The 16,848-nt window shown below is 42.3% G+C and overlaps 1 protein-coding gene across 18 annotated transcripts in view; it reads left to right on the top strand.

Moving 5' to 3' along the window:
• Nucleotides 1-16,848, top strand: part of cacna1aa (calcium voltage-gated channel subunit alpha1 Aa) — a 61,687-nt gene that overhangs the window by 41,277 nt on the left and 3,562 nt on the right. For 8 of the 18 annotated variants that reach the window (XM_088316472.1, XM_088316479.1, XM_088316473.1 and 5 more), the window contains 9 exons: nucleotides 1,967-2,063; nucleotides 7,788-7,902; nucleotides 8,463-8,570; nucleotides 9,756-9,859; nucleotides 11,310-11,425; nucleotides 11,501-11,621; nucleotides 12,573-12,686; nucleotides 15,760-15,976; nucleotides 16,121-16,386. In XM_088316472.1, the coding sequence (XP_088172598.1) occupies nucleotides 1,967-2,063; nucleotides 7,788-7,902; nucleotides 8,463-8,570; nucleotides 9,756-9,859; nucleotides 11,310-11,425; nucleotides 11,501-11,621; nucleotides 12,573-12,686; nucleotides 15,760-15,976; nucleotides 16,121-16,386 (1,258 nt within the window). Of the gene's footprint in view, nucleotides 1-1,966; nucleotides 2,064-4,762; nucleotides 4,860-7,787; nucleotides 7,903-8,462; nucleotides 8,571-9,755; nucleotides 9,860-11,309; nucleotides 11,426-11,500; nucleotides 11,622-12,572; nucleotides 12,687-13,648; nucleotides 13,688-15,759; nucleotides 15,977-16,120; nucleotides 16,387-16,848 lie in introns of all 18 variants that reach the window. The other 10 variants (XM_088316489.1, XM_088316476.1, XM_088316488.1 and 7 more) reach the window with 7 other exon arrangements.

The following is a 16,848-nucleotide window of genomic DNA, read 5'->3' as shown; positions in this document are numbered from 1 at the left end:
CTCAGGAATCCACTGGGCTTTTTTATAGTATAAAGAGTGTGTTTTGTACAACCCTGAGTGCTGTTCGCAAATTATTTTGGGTCTCCCACACCTGCTGGGATTATTTTCTGTCAAAGCAATCCGATTTATTTGAAATTTGTATCCAATCTGATTTGGAATCTGGTTTCAACAGTAATAATGGGATCTGGTTTTGAATTAAATCCTTGACAATGTTGCAGAATATATACCTCGTGTTCAGCTCATGAAAGCTCTAGATCAGGCGTGGGCAAACTATGGCCCGGGGGCCACATGCGGCCAGTTAAACGTTTTTATCCGGCCCGCCGAACTTTAAATGAATAAAATTAAATGAATAAACCTTGTTTATGTTTTATATTCTAAATACTGTGAGTTTTCAAAGACATATATATTGTTGTAATGATTTTATTCACTTTCATTTAATATTAAATGTATTTCTTTTCCTCCGATGAGGTGAGGTTACCAAAACACTCCATCCTCTGTCAAATTTTAGAACCCATTGTGGCCCGCCAATCAAAAAGTTTGCCCACCCCTGCTCTATATCCTGAATGATAGTAAGTCTAAAATATTTGAGGTAGCTCCGGTCAAAGGTCAACTGCCAAGTGTTTGTGTTTAATCAGCAATTGCTATGCAAGGGCTGTCACGGTTTTCTAGTTTTCTGCCAAAGGGGTTGTGATGGACGTGAGAATAACCATAATGGACATCTGGTTTTCTCACTCTGGCAACCACTCCCTTCTACTCGTGCTCCTCTTCTCCTTATATGCAAGTTGTCCTTAAAAAGTCCTCAAATCCAATCCCAAATCCTCCCCCCCTGGTATCTGAATACAGCCAAAAACTTACTGTGGCAGAGTCCACATTTGTTCACAAGGACGCCTTTGTCTTCGTCTACAGTATGAGCATCTACTGTAGACACGCTAAGTTTCCTGGCATCTGTATTCCAATATGTGTGTGCTTGTTACTCATGTCGTCCTACAGACTGCACATACAAACGTACTTGAACAGCAATGTAAGGTGCATATAGACGATTTAAATACAGCTGGGGACCGACCACTGAAAGTCCCCTGTAAAGTGAATTCAGAGAATTGTTTCTTATATGTAATTAAAAACACATGCAAAGACTGAAAAAAAATTTAAACTCAACTATGGTGGTATGATGTTAAATAGTTTTTCACCATTGCAGTTTTTCAAATATTTTTTTTTAGGCCTAATATGGCGTGAGACTTTTCTGCTATTTTAGACGGCTATATAAAGTATACACTTAAAAAAAATAATGAGCAGTTGCTTGGCAAATTGTGCATTAGCTATCTAGCTAGTATACCTGCATCTACATAAAGTTCCTTCATAATAGTCAGCTGCTGTGGATGCTTTAGAGTGCCTCGTTATTGGCCGTGAGTATATATTTAAAAATATATTCATATTTCTGCAGTATTTGACGGAGCACTGCCCAGCCTTCCCAAATGCCACCACCACATATAAGTAGCAGGTTTCATCATCTCGGTGCTCTAATGTTCTAATCACTAACAGAAGAAGGTTGATCCCATATTTAGGAGGGAGGCGTTATGTACACCACAAGCAGCTATTAAGTGGTTTGTTATTTGTAGTCAGTTAGCCGTAGCTTAATTAAAGCCTCCGTGCATCCACTTTGTGAGAACAGCAGGTTTAAACAAAAAAAATAAATAAATAATGGGATTTTGGCAGTGCTAAGGACCGCATTTACGAATGCGTAGCATGCAGTGTGTCGTTTCTGTTTTGTGTCCAGGTACGTAAAAGTGCATTCTTGATCTCAATTTAGCACAGTATTTTTATTTCCAGCAAACATATTGCAAAGTATGTTCAAATACTGTGTGAATCTTGTGCTCTTCCTCCCAATGTTTTCTCTTCTTTATAAATGTTTGTTTGTGTGTTTTCCTGTGCGTGAGCATCTCCTAACTCCCCTGTATTCTTCTTGCAGCGGGCGCATTCATTATAAGGACATGTACAGTTTATTGCGAGTTATCGACCCGCCTCTCGGCTTAGGCAAGAAATGCCCCCATAGGGTGGCCTGCAAGGTTTGACTTCCATTCAAACAAAACCTCTCAAGCACACTTGCTAGCCACAGCATCCAGGAATGGAATGAATGCTGCTTTATTGTTTTTATTTTGAAGGTGGTTTCCTTTTCATTTCCGTTTTTATATCAACTTTTTCCACCATTACCGACTTGCATTCTGAAATGCCGAGAGAATGTGCGGGACAATGCAGACACCCCAGAGACGCATGCGAAATTCTCGAAGTGTAATATAATTTAAAAAAAAAAAAAAAAAAGAGGAGGATGCTTTATTATTTAAATGATCATAAAGATTGATCATGTTCTATTAGCGTTTTATTTTGTTGGTTGTGTAATATCGCAAACTACGGTGGCCCACTGTAGTGTTGCATTGTTCTTGGTTTTGGGGGGGTTTGGGGAAAGACAGAAACTGCATTGACACCCTTCCTCCTCCCTTCCCTCCCCCCCGTGTGAGCAGAAGTGGCTTGATGCCTGCTGTCAAGCTCTGTCCTGCTCTTCTGCGGAAACGCACGTACACACGTGTACAACACGCACAAGTGCTCTCATACGAATCTAATCACAACTACTAGCTTTGTAATCGAGTCATAGCAGAAATTGGTGACTCTCAACTAGGGCTGGGCGATTAACCGAAAATTTACCGTTACCGAAATTTATTAGAATGACCGACAACATTTTGCCCTTGTCGGTAAATTCGGTGTCTAAAAAAAAAATGAAAAAGGAAAGTCTTTTCTGTCTGCGGCAATGTTCATGCCTCTTTAAGTCTGCTCCAGCGCATGTAGTCACGTGACTCAGGCGCTGTAGAAGAATGTAAACACAAGACGCGTTCGTAGCTGGCGATTCAAATTCAGAAGCGGCTGACACGGCTGCAGACGAAGTAACGTTAGTTGAAATTGGTCTTGTCGCGCTTGTCCCAAAAAGAAATTCGACATCTGTCGTTTGGAAATGTTTTGGGTTCCATAAAGACGATGTTTGCGCAAAAGAACATGAACTACAAAGTGCGTCGTAAGCACCTGAAACAGCGCGTCCAACCTTTTCTTTTTCACCACCCACAACACAACCATGCTGTTGACTTGGAGCTTGTGCTAAAAGTTCAAAGTGAGAAGCAAGGTTGGACAAGTGACAACAGCCCACTAACGGAGGCGAAACCATACGAGAGAACGTCTCAGTGGTGGACGGGATAGCCTAGCACATAGCTAAAGATAGAGCTCCTGAAGTTACAGTGGAGCGCACAGGATTTAAACGCCTCAGGAACGTAGCCGACAAGAGGTACGAAAATATTTGCCGCAAACAGCACTTCCCGATATGGACAACATCGGGACGGGAGCGGAGACATGTCGAGCATTTTGCATCCACATCCGACTTGTGGTCGAGTCGCAACATGCATCCCTGTTTGAGCCTGAAATGTGCAGTACATAGACGACAAGTGGCGACCGCGGACCAGAGTACTCGAGACGGCACATTTTACTGATGAAGCACACGCGTTTATTTGGCATTGGCATTCCATTGATTTTTTTTTTTTCATTTTATTTAGCATTTTGTTTACAGGCGACTAGTGCCTTTGCACATGGCATTATTTATATTGTTTACAAGATACCTTTACACAAATCTAAGCATTTGCAAATGGCATTACACCATCTCGGCACAATCTATTTGCAGGAAAAGATTTTGTGAGAGGTACTCTTTTTTTCCTGTTCTTTGTGACATTGTTCAAGTCATGCAAAGCAAGCTATTTTGAATGTTTATTCAAATGATTTTTGTACTTCTATTTTTCATTGAAAGTAATGTGTACCAGTTGGTCAATAAAAAAAAGCAGTTAATATGCATTTTCTGCATTTATTTAGATTTTGGTCCTCAGGGGGAATTTATCGTGCATTTATCGTTATCGAGGTAAAATTGCCCAATTTATCGCGATATTGATTTTAGGTCATATCGCCCAGCCCTACTCTCAACACTTCGCTTGTTGCGTTGTGTTCAAAGCAATGTCAGGCACGATAAATTCATAGTCATTCATGAACGACACGTTTCTAAATTTTTATTTGAAATAAAATTGCTGCAATGAGTGGCCAAAACATTTTTCATTTTAAAATAGTCTCATATAAATGGACTTCAATTTTTTTTTTTTTTTTTGTTTATCATTAAGTCACATAGCTAACTAAATATCATGCACCTAGCATGTACTTCATTCCCAGTTGGTCCCTGGGACCCAGTTTTCACCCCACGTAAGCATAAGTGTGCTCCACGTTCACCCACAGACAAAATCTCCAATGGACGTATAGAAAATATGAACGCGTGGTTGGCATGTGCTAAAAATGTCCTTCAGATTGAAATTGCTTAGAGAACGAAAGCTCGTTCAGTGTGTTTTCTAATTACAATTCAAATCCTGCAAAACATTCTGCAATACATCACACACGTCCATATTTGTCTTTTGATACTAAAAGAGATGATTGACATTCTCAATAACCTGTGAGTGACTTGTGTAGCCCAGAGCGAAGCCTCATCAAGGCCAAAGTGTCTTCAAATCAGCCCAATAACCTTGTCTTTCTTTTTTTTTTTGTTTTCTTTTGGTATTTCTCTCACTCTGTCCTTCACACCATTGCTAACTTTATCTACATTTCTAAACACCCATGTCTCTTTCTCTTTTCCTTTCCTCCATCTCTTCTATCTCTTGGTTAACGGGTTGGTGGCACTTGGCTGATGGTGCAGTGGCAGGATCAGTTGCAGGCAAATGTATGACATGCTGAGGCACATGTGTCCTCCACTAGGCCTCGGGAAGAGGTGTCCTGCACGGGTGGCCTACAAGGTTAGAGAGGACCCCGCCCTAAGTCTCCGATAGGGGATGAAAGGGTGTGGGCACGGGTGGGGGTTTTGGAAGGTGATAGTAAGATGGTGTAATCTTTAGTGGTGTTGTTTGTTTGGTTATATTTATCCTTTTTCTTTTTTTTTTTTTGTTCTGTTTCGTGGAAAGTGGGGGTGGGCTGGTCATTGTTGTGGTTGTTGTGTGGCAGTGTGGACATTTTGGGTGGAGGTAGGAAGACAAATAGGGTGAGACAGGGGATTGCTTGTCCACAGGAAGGAACGAAAGGAGGGACCTTCTCAGCTCGGTTGCACCATGTCGCTTAGCTCGCTGCACTCAATTTGGAATTGTCAGAAACGGTGTAGGGCACATCGACTATGTGGGCAAAAGTATTGCAATACCACCACCGTCGCCGCCGCCGCCGCCGCGCAGACGCACATCTCACATACACAAAGCGTGCATGTGCAGCAGTGCTTGGAAAGTCCGCGAGACTTCTGTCCTCTGACTCGTTCCTTCCTGTGGATGGGGCGAACGCATTCATACATACGCGCAAATGCAAAGAATGAGGTCACACGCACCCACACAGAGGCGGTGTGTGTTCTTCGCTGTGGTAGAGAGAGCAGAAGGGCTTGTGTCAAGTGATGTGTTTTCCTCCGAGAGCCTTTGGTTGCCATATAGAAGCAGTTCTTTTTTCTGTCACCCTTCATGTAGCAGTGCCGAGCCCCCAAGCTGCCTTTTTTTTTTTTTTTTTTTCTTTTTTTCTATCTGCAAGTCCAATCTTCTCTTTGTCCTTTGGTTCTGTCGTCAATGCAGTTCTATTCTGTTTCCAGCCCCCTCCCCTCCTCCCCCTGCTCCTCCACATCTCTGCATAACCCCTCCCAGCACTCAAATCTCACCTGCCCTCTGCATGGCCCTATCAGCACTCCTGTCATTTCCATGAACTCGCCGCTCCGGATAATTTGTTGTCAGAATAGAAATGCAAGCCGCAACAGCCTTTAAAAAAAATTAATTAAATAAAATAAAAATAAAAAATAAAAATAAAATAAAAAAAAATAATAAATAAAATAAAAATAAAAAAACCATATACAAAGCGAACCATGCTAAAAGCCACAGTTTTCTATGTTGAAAAAAAAATGTTGTTTACTGCATGTACTGAACAATTTTGTACTGTGAATGCACAGAAAGGTACATAAACAGTGCCTTTTAACTCGGCAACAACTTTGCTAATTAAAACGGAACAGTCCCAAGAGAAAAAAAAATTTTAGATTTATTTAGCATATGTTCTAAACTATAGCGCGCCCCCACCGGTGTAAGAAAAGCTGCATCATGGTTCAAAATCTAGGAAAAAAATAGCAGCTTATAGTCCTGAAAATACAGTAAAACACTACTGCAATGATGTAAAAAAGCCATCCGGATATGACGACATTTGCAGAGCATGACAAATCTGAATAAGCAGCATCTTGTAATATGATTCGATCTGATTGGTTGAAAGCGATCAGTCCACGTCGCTTTTGCTGTGGGTCCCTTTTGTTACCCCCCCCCCCCACCACCACCACCACCACCACCAAATGACTTACTTAAAGCCTCCTCCCTGAACTCCACCTTAGACCCGAACCTTCCCCTGCTCAATGCTGCTAATATGCCTTGCAAGTGACATTTTCTTTTCATTTCATAACCAAAGCATGAGCCAAATGGAGTCCGTGTAACCTTGCAGCTGGTCCACTTCCACCCAGAACAATGCATACGGTCTCGTTCAGCTTGACAGGCGACGGCAAGGTCTTCAGGCAGGACTGCTTTCCGAACAACACTGCCAAATGTTGTTTTCTTTTTCTTTTGCTTTCGCTGATCAATTCTACTCATGTTTTCTATTTACTAACTCTTGTTTTATTTTTATTTTTTCCCATCTTCATCATCTCTTTTGGCTTTAGCGCACCCCTCTTTTGACTGCTGTACCCCCTCATGACATGAATAAGACTCACGACACATCTTTGCTTTTTAGCAATATTCTCGTCATGTTTTTGTTTTTTCTCCCCATCTTTTCCGCAGAATGCTGCTCTCTCTCACCTATTAACCCTCAAAGTCTATGTTCATTTATCCACACTGAAGACACCAAAGATTTACTAAAATTGCCCCTTGCTCTATCATCCCAGCGTAGCGACAGGCTCTAAATTGTCTTCGATGGCATCTCGATTAAAACAACGCACAAACGCATCGTAATGTTGCCCCACATGGGATGCTTTCTGTGAACGGCTGCGCAGCTGCTTGTCCCGTGAGGCATATCGTGTGTGCATCGCATGCTTGCATGGGGGTGGGAAGCTTTGGTTAGTGGGGAGTTGACATTTAAAAAAAAATATTTATACTCACTGTAGACTGATGAAGGGGAAATTTCGCATTGATGGGTTGCATGGTTTGCTGCATGTCTGGATGGTCGCCGTCTTTTTGTGACCAAACACACACAAAGTGATTGATGTGTGAGTTGGTGCTTGTTTTTCTGTCTCTTACCGTTAAAAGTCGACAAGGCCTTTCAAGGAATGAACCAATAAGCAAAAAAAAAATAAAGCGCACCCCCTTTTTTACCCACAAGATGTCTCACGCTTGATTTTGGTTTATTGGTTCAGAACAGGTCTCTTGTTGTGAACCTCCAATCCCGTTTTTAGGAGCTGTGCGTAACACAAGTCACTGGCGTCCAATTGTTGGGTTCAGTTTTAACATTTTTGGTTTGGCAAGTTATGAGCAATCGTGTTACGAAATGATAACCTCTTGCGCTAATCAATCTATTTGATTTGAACTATCCCACATTTGGGTCAAACTCACGGCAGACGCTATGCTCAGCTCCTTCCCCCCACCTTTTAGCCACTCCCCCTTTTTCACTTGGAGGTTCCACAAACATTTCCAACCGTATTTGTTCCTCAACGTGATTGACCCTCCCCACAGAGACTGCTTCGCATGGATCTGCCCGTGGCCGACGACAACACGGTCCACTTTAACTCCACCCTCATGGCTTTGATCCGCACCGCGCTGGACATCAAAATCGCCAAGATATCGGAAGGTGAGCAATCAACTGAATTTCCGCGGACATTTGACTCCAAAACGACTCCAGATTATATCATCCTTATTAGAATCAGACAATGTAAATTTCGTGATATCAGAGACAAAATGTATCAGCGTTAATGAGTATTTCTTTGCTGCTTGTACTTCGTCGTAAAAAAAAACAAAAAAAACCTAGTAAAATTAACTGACATTTACTTTTGAGTGATATCGTACATATTTTATTATTATTTATTTATTATTATTGTTATACTATCATCATTATGAAAACCAATGACAGTGCAAAAAAAAATCATGGTTAAAGAAAAAAATAATTAAAAAAAAAATGTTGACCAGTGCAATTGCTTTATCGCCTACAACAATGTAGTCCTAAATTATTTTAGGTTTTGTAAGAAAAAGTGAAATTCTTCATAAAGTAATTGCATCTTTAACATTACAACCGCCTTCACAGTTAATAACAACTTATTTCTTTCAGTTTCTGTGTTTTTCTCTTCGCACAAAACATGAATGTGCACACTTCTTTGTTAATCTGTGTTTGCTGTGTGTGCTCGTTTACGCCAGGTGGTATTGACAAGCATCAGATGGATGCAGAGCTGAGGAAAGAGATGATGGCAATCTGGCCCAATCTCTCCCAGAAGCATCTGGACTTGCTGGTTACTCCCCACAAGTGTAAGTTGCAGTGTACAAGGGCGCGCGACGCGGCCTGGCTGCAGCCGCCCCCGCGTGACACCTGCTTCTCCGACGTTGTTTCTCTTCCACGCCACCTGAGGACCGCTTCTTTCTGCCAGTCTCTCTTCACTGCTGCGCCCTCTGATGCAGTCGGCACGCGACAATGACAGAAAGTGCTGACACACCTAACCAGGCTACTAACACGACAGCCTAAAATCAGAGGGTGCCTTTCTATAGAGTAACTCTCTATAGATGTCTTTTCACTACAGGGCCTGTCAGAGTTGTGCATACGTAGAAAACTGAACAATATGGTTTTCCTCTTATAATAATTGATGAAACGTGAAGTAAAAGTACTATTCTTGTGGTTTGTTTAATGCATGCTTTTTTTATGAATATACAGTGATGCCTTGAGATGCTATCTTATGTTCAATGCAAAACAGGAAAAATTACAGAGAGGCTAATGCTTAGCATCAATGATGTAGCGTTATAACGCTTTCAGTACGATCTCTAATGGTGGAGCAACACATGTAGACAGACATAAATAATATTCAGTCACAAGCATGTATTCTTTATCCCTTTGAAAAAAGCAATAGTGATGACTGCATTATACTGCCCCCAGTGGCCAAGTTGCACAGTACAGAAGAAACGGCATTGAATTTGACCGTATATGGTGCACAGTTTAAATATTTATATTCTATTTAATTATATTATTTCTGTGTTTTTATAAAATACTATATTATAGCGTGCTTGTTTTCTTTACACATTACAAAAAAAGTTTATTTGATTCATGGCATTTCCGTTCATTTTAATGAGGAACGTTGATACGGCTGTTTGGAGGTACAAAGTGTAGTCCTGGAATGAACTCTTATCTCAAGGCACCACTGTATTTTTAAAACCAAGAAAAAGAAATGAAAAACACCAAGTCCAAAGGCTCAGTCGCAACTTCGTTAAGTCCTTCTTTTACTAGTTTGTACAGCACATCACAATGCTGTGATATGACTACCGCTTAAAAAAAAAAAGATCTGCCTGTGAAAAGACATTTTTGCTCAATGTCCGTGTATGTGTATATGTGAAAGTACTTGTGCCTTTGTTGGTGTGCATGTCTCACCCTTCTCTACCATTCCTGGCGCTCAGGGTCCATACCAAAAGGGTCTAATCTTGCAGGGTAACTTGTCATTCTCTCAGCAGCGACAGACCTGACAGTTGGCAAAATCTACGCTGCCATGATGATTATGGAGTACTACCGGCAGAGCAAGACCAAACGCTCGCAGGCGCTCCGGGATGAGCAGGTAATGCACGTCTGTCGAAGGCCCCAACTTTGCCAGCAGCTTGTCAGACGATGGTCATCGCACAGTGCGTTCATGTTCGCACACACTCAGGCTGGGTCTACAGTATGTGCTGATATGAAATTAAACTCGTTGATTTATATTAATTTAGGCTTATTGTGATATTTTCAGTTGATTTGAATCCGATTAAGCCTGTTATTCGCTCACTAAAAAAAAAGAAAATTGACGGGAAAATGTCCCGAGAACAAACAGGCAGTGAAGACAATTGCAGAGCGTCACCAGGAATGCTGGTGAATTTGCGGAAATTTTAATCTTGATTTACAATCAATAATTTGTCCTATTACTTTTGGTCCTTTATAAAAGTGGGAGGAACGTTGTAATGATTTCAATTTAAAGTTGAAAGTCTGCAGTTGAAGCACATATTTGTTTCATTTCAAATCAATGTTGGTGTTGTTCGGAGCCAAAAAGATGAGAAAGGTGTTGATGTCCCAATATTTATCGACTTGGCTTTATCTTAATTGCCAACTTTTCCTCTTTGTTGTAGAAATAACAGTGCTGCCATCTGCTGCTTAAAAAAGTGCCCCCCCTTCTCTTGAGTTATTTTGGCTTAGTAGTGACAGAATCTCAATCGTGTCACTGAAGATAACATTTTCCCAGGAACTTTATGTGCCAGAAACAACCATTTTTGTATTTTGGGCTCATTTTTAACGCATCCATCTAAATAACATCCTGCACGACCATCCATACAGTATATACTCAGCATACTGTACCTCCACCCGTCACATATTTCCGGACTTCTAATATGCCTGAAAAATAAATCCCTTTACCATGCACTTTTTCCTCCCACCGGCAATTCCTCCTATTCAACCTTTCCTGATTGTTTTGACTTGTTCCCACAACTCTGTCTTATTATATAATGCATCTCCCGAAAAAATGCCAAAAATGACGGCTGCCTGTTATTTGTGTTGCCTTGGCATATTGACTGACTTATCTTGTGTTATGAACCTATTAAAGCAGGTGTGGGCAAACTACGGCCCGGGGGCCACATGCGGCCTGTTAAATATTTTAATCCGGCCCGCCGAACTTGAAAAAAATTAAATGAATAGACCTTGCTTGGTGTGTCAAAGGACGTATATTTTGTTTCTATGCTTTTGTTCACTTTCATTTCATTTTTTTTTTTTTTCTCCGATGAGGTGAAGTTACCAAAACTCTCCATCCATCAGCTCCTGGTCCGGCCCCTCTGTTAAATTTTAGAACCCATTGTGGCCCACCAATCAGAACGTTTGCCCACCCCTGCATTAAAGGGTCTAGACATTTTGTCCACAAAGGCATGGTTGGATGCCAGCACCCCCCCCCCCCCTCTCCTCTGGTCCTGCTTTGCTCCTTTCCATGCCCCATTTCCCTGTCGGTCTGCCTGATAGCCGGCGATGGCCATGTCGTATATCTTACACAGAATCGAACGCCATTACTGTTTCAGCGCGTGGAACCGCCTTCCCCCACCCAGGACGGGGGTCCGGGCCTCAACAATGCCCTCCCTCCACCTGAGACAACAGAGACAATGAGCAGCCTGTGAGTGTGGATTCTGACAGCGTGTGAAGCGAGATGTGTGTGTTTGCGTTTGACGCTGTGTGTTTTGTGCGACAGCCCGGTGGAAGGGGGGGTCCCGGAGAGCCACTCATGGGTCACAGCTCGGGCGCAGGAGATGTCTCAAAAGGTTGGAAGCTGGAGCCCGGAAGATGGCCTCGGGAGCATGACCACCTCGCAGGTAGAAAGCTCACGTGGCGGGATTACACGCACACGCAGCACAGGATGGACGTGCATAAAACATTCTTAATCTTCATGTGTTCATGTGATAACTCTCTCGTGTCCAGTCAACATTTGTTTTGCCACCACTTTCACAAAGAATCCCAAAGAACTGCTTCATTCCGGATCAGGAATGGACGCATTTGTCCTCAATTCTGCTGCTGCCGAACGTCATTTTCTCCATCAATCATGAGCACCTGACAAATAATAATTCCATGTGTGCGCTTTAGAACACCTTTTATACAAAATGGAGATGGATTTCCCTTTGAGTCATGGTCCAACAGTCATGTGGTCTACGATTTCAAGAAAGTCATTTTTGGTTGTTTAAGCATTCAAATCTATTTCATTGTCATGAATGTAGGATTTTCCTTTTTTATTTTTTTATTTAATTTAAAAAAAAAAATGTATTATTATTTTTTTTTTAATTTCACTGCAACTTCCTGTCTGCAAATTTTTGATATAGCAACGTGAATCTTTTTTCTGGCCGGGTGGGTATCGTCCAAGGATGTTTCTATTTGTTTTTTTTAGATTACACATAAACGAGGTCATAAAAAAAATAAAATAAAATAACATGGTTTAGAATGAACAAAGGTTAGCAGCTGCCCTAAATTAATATATTTTCTTTAGCACTCTCTAATGCTTAATATATCAGTATTTAAACGTTTATTTAAGTCCCTTTTTTTTTTAATAGACTACAGAGTTGGGCTTTCTTGATTGTGCAAGTGTACCTAATGAAGTGACCTGTGCGTCCCCTCAAAGCTCGTCATTATACTCATCTGATCCTCTCATTGACTACATTCCCATGTTCGTCCGACCCTTGGTTCTCTGCCTCCGTGGATGACAAGCCCCCCGCCACCTGTACCTCCCCCGATGTCTTGGCAGCCTGTCACAACATCTCCTGCTCTGTTTGCAGACGGTAGAGATGAGAGAGATGGGGCAGGATGGTTACTCGGATACTGAGCACTTTCCACCAATGGAAGGCCACGGCAGGGCCGCTTCCATGCCCCGCCTACCAGGCGACAACCAAGTGAGCAGCATTGTCACCTCTCCAACCTTTCCCCTTCCTCATTTTGTCTCCTTCTCATCATTTTTGGGGTCCAATCACAGGTTTTTGCTAAATGATTCATTGCTGTGGTTCTTGTCAGATGCCGATTTGAAATGAGATTACTCAAACAAAGCCAAATATTTCTGCAGGGATGTTTATTTGCACCTCTAAAGAACCACAGCAAGGCAAAATGGGACATTTTATCCTCCCTACTTCTCCTGTTGTGTCCTCTCTTCCCTCCCATATGTCCCCTCGCATGTGATCGTCATTTTTCATCCGACGCCCTCATCCATTTTGTGCCGTTTCACCGTGGTGAGTGCTCTGGTTGTCAATGCACAAAAACATGTCAGAGAGACACAATGTGCACATACTGTACGCGTATACGTCGTTACAATTTGACTTCTAATCACGATCTTGCTGTTGTTGTATTTTCACTAAACTTCAAGTTGTATTTCCCGCCCCTCCCTCCCTGCTGAAGGTTGATCGTAGTTTTGATGAATTTTGACCAGTTTCTCTCGTCCCCCAACTAGCATGCGATACGTGTGTGTGCGTATGTGCGTGCGTGTCGGCGTTCACCCTGCTTCTGTCCGAGTGTCATCGCGTGAGTGTGTGTGTATGTGTGTGTGTGTGTGCATATATTGTATGTTTATCATTGCTTTTGTGACTGACTATAAATCAGTTTTGATCTTTTTTTTTTCCACCTGCCATGTGTGGTAAGTGTTTCCCCTCCTTCACTGCAGCTCCAGTGTCTAATTTAGACCTTCTTCCAACTACGCTATTGCCCCTCTATGGTTTTAACTCATCCATTGTGAATTTCTTCATCTTTCTTGGTCTTCTGTCCCCCCATGCGCCTGTATTGCGCCTGGTTCTGCTTCATTTGTGTGTGCGTGCGTGTGCGTGTGTGTGTGTGTGTGTGTGTGTGTGTTTTCCCTGTGCTCACACAGAAGCGGAGGAAGGGGAAGCAGCGTGGCAGTCACCTCAGTGTATGTACCCTGTCTTCCCTTGTCTTGTTTTTCCCGCTCTTCTCATCTCTTCTCTGTCACTCTGACTTGGTCTTAGGACACATTCCCACCGACAAGTTCAAGTTGGCTCAGTTGGGAATATTGTAGAAAGTTGTTTGCATTTGCGCCTGCTGTTGTGCTACCAACTGCAGCGGTGCCATATTAAAAGGGTGGAGTTCGACGTTTATAGTCCATTAATTGGTAGACTCAAACAACTACTAGTAGTAATAAAAATTCTAATTAAAATTCAAATTAATAAATAAATAAATAAATAGATAAATGACAGCATTGTGCCTAAACAGGACTTGCAAAAAAAAAAAAAAAAAAAAAAAAAAGGCTGTTGGTGCCTCACACCCACAAAATTTTACAACGATGTGTCTTCGTTGTTTTGGGTTTAGTATTTAGTTTCTTATTTTTTCCTTGTGTTTGGTGTGTCTCGTCATACTTATTGTGTCCACCTGTATTCGTTTTCCCAAGCCCTAGTGTTAATCAGTCAGCTCCTTCCAACCCTTTGTGTCTTGTCCAGGTGCTCCTCGTCGTTTTAATTTTTTGTGTTTAGTTCCTTGTTTGCTTTCAGTTCTTGTTGGTTTATTGTCCTTGTCAGATTTCTTTGTCAGCATCCCTTGGCTATGCCTCCTGTTCAGTGTTTGTTGTCCGTTCCACAGTTTTGTTACTTTTGTGCTTGTTTTGTACTTTATTTAGATTTTCCCAGTTCCTTGTTTTCCTTTTTATCTTTAACACCAGTTAAGTTATCCCTGCCTCGCCACCCTGCGTTTGGTTGCTCCTCCTCCTCCTCCTCCTCAATTCTTTTTCAAAACCTGACCAATTTACCCGACGTCCAGCGATGTTAAACGGTGAGCCTGTATCGGCTTTTGAGGCGGCTTTTTTTAAACCATCAAAAGAAAAGAAAATAATCAAGAAGCGACAGTTTGCGTAAAAAACTAAATAAGAAGACTTGGGATGTATCGAGAGACTCGTCTGCCAACATTCACTTGATTGTTACCCGGCCATGAAAAAGGATGTCAAATCCAAAAATGATGGGGCCTCTCCGTCTCTTTCTGCTGCTGTTCGCTCTCTCTTTTATCTATGCCTCCATGCCAGTGTGCTTGTCATGAATGTTTTTTTTATTTTTTTATTTAATGTCTCCATTCATACCTGCCTACTTGCATGGAAATTTGCAACGACTGTAAGCGGGTGTCTGTTCATGGGAGCATGTTGAGTGTGCGTGAAATGAGACGTGAGAGGAATGACGTGTATGGAAATGTTGGGATTTTTGGAGGTCAGATAATATGGTGCTTAGCATAGCGACACTATATGGACATCATTTAGTTCGCCTGAACAATTCTTCGCTTCCAACTTTGCAACAACAGCTCGAGAAAGCTCCATTTCTGTTCCACGATCATCTCGGTAAGCTCCGTAATGGCGTTGGATGTCTGGTGCGGAAGAAAAATGCATCAAGCACCTTTCAACTAACAACTATTAGTTGATTGCATTTTTGTTTCTATTAAATTTGTCAAATTTATTCCGCTTTGAAAACTAATATATTGTCCATATAGTGAACGTTAGATTCCAACTTTCGAAGCAACTTATGCACCATCGGCTCTGTCCTGCTGTCTTGATCGACACGTCGAGTACGCTAGCGAGCCTCTACGTGCCTGCATGCCTGGAGCAAAGCACGCTATACGGAGCAGGAATCCTGGAGTTCCCTACAGCCTGGAATGTGTCATGGGAAAGGGGGCGGGGTTATGGGAATGAGGATGGACTAATGATGCAAGTCACACTGACCCTTCTATGCCTTTTGTTTTTTGTTTTTTTTTAAGAACTTACAGAAGCATGAAGGCATGGCTGTTTGCCATCATGTCTGATTTTTTTTTTTTTTTTTTTGCATTTCTTCCCTCTAAGCTTTTCGCAGTGTTGACTGGAATATCTGAAAATGATGCAAGGGGTAAAATTGGAGTTTAAAAACAGATCAAACACATGCAAACAACTCCTGCTCAAAATTCAACACTTAAAACGAGTCTCCCAGCACGCGTCCCTCCTTGTTTCTCCCGTAGACCATCAGTGACAACAGCCCCATGAAGCGCTCGGCCTCATCGTTAGGTCACAGCAGGTCGGGACGCGGCGGCAGAGACAAAGGAGGCCCAGATGTCTACAACATGGAGCGTGTCATACCCGAGGAAGGTCGTGCGTCCAGGCACGGGCACAGGAGAAAAGAGCGCAGTCATCGTGCCTCCGAAAGGTCACTGAGTCACTACACGGAAGCGGACGCAGGTTAGAGGCGTCACATTGCAACATGATTCTATTTGCGAGCTCACTTAGCTAATAAGGGGACCATAAAACCCTCAAAAAAAAAAAAAAAAAAACTTGAAAAATGTGATGCTGTTATTAATTCTCTCTTGTTGGGTTTCGGCACAGAAACCCAGTCAGGTGACCTGATCTCCAGGGACAGGGATCGGGACAGAGATCGTGGCCGGTCCAAAGACCGCAAGCACCATCACCATCATCACCATCACCATGGTTCCATGGACAAAGAACGTTACGGCGCGGAGCGAGGTGGCGAATACGGCCGCAAGCATTCTCGTGACAGAGAGCCCGACAGGGAGCGGGAGCGGGAACGGGAACGGGACCCGCGGTGGTCGCGATCCCCCAGCGAAGGTCGTGACTGCATCACACACAGACAGGTGGGTTTCTGGTTATTTCATGATCGCACGTTGGAGTTTGGATTCGCTCATATTAAGCACGGTGATGGTCAAACATTTGAATCAGCTCATAAATATTCAATGTCCTGTATATATTTGATTAAATGTGTCATTTATTGGCATATCAATTCACTGGCGAATAGGATCCGGTGCGAGAGCTGCATCAAGAATCCTGCCTTTGCGAAGATGGTGATGCTCAATTTAGATTTTTAGAGAGTTATTTAACGTGGATTTCGTTTGCCAGAGTGTAGAACGACATCATTCGACAGTCTATTAGTTTCATGCCGAGTACAATAACTAAATGTAATGTTGAACGAGTCCTCTTGCATCGTCAAAAGTGAGCATTATTGTCTTCATAACGGATTTGCTCCAACGTTTGTATTGTGCTGCTGCACAAATGTTGCAGCTGGTTGATTGGATGTTACAAAGATAATTATTTGATAT

Source organism: Idiotropiscis lumnitzeri, chromosome 15, assembly GCF_059441095.1.
Source record: "Idiotropiscis lumnitzeri isolate Australia: NSW breed Sydney's pygmy pipehorse chromosome 15, RoL_Ilum_1.0, whole genome shotgun sequence".
In the NCBI taxonomy this organism is placed as follows: Eukaryota; Metazoa; Chordata; class Actinopteri; order Syngnathiformes; family Syngnathidae; genus Idiotropiscis; species Idiotropiscis lumnitzeri.
This window is presented reverse-complemented; position numbering and strand designations above follow the sequence as displayed.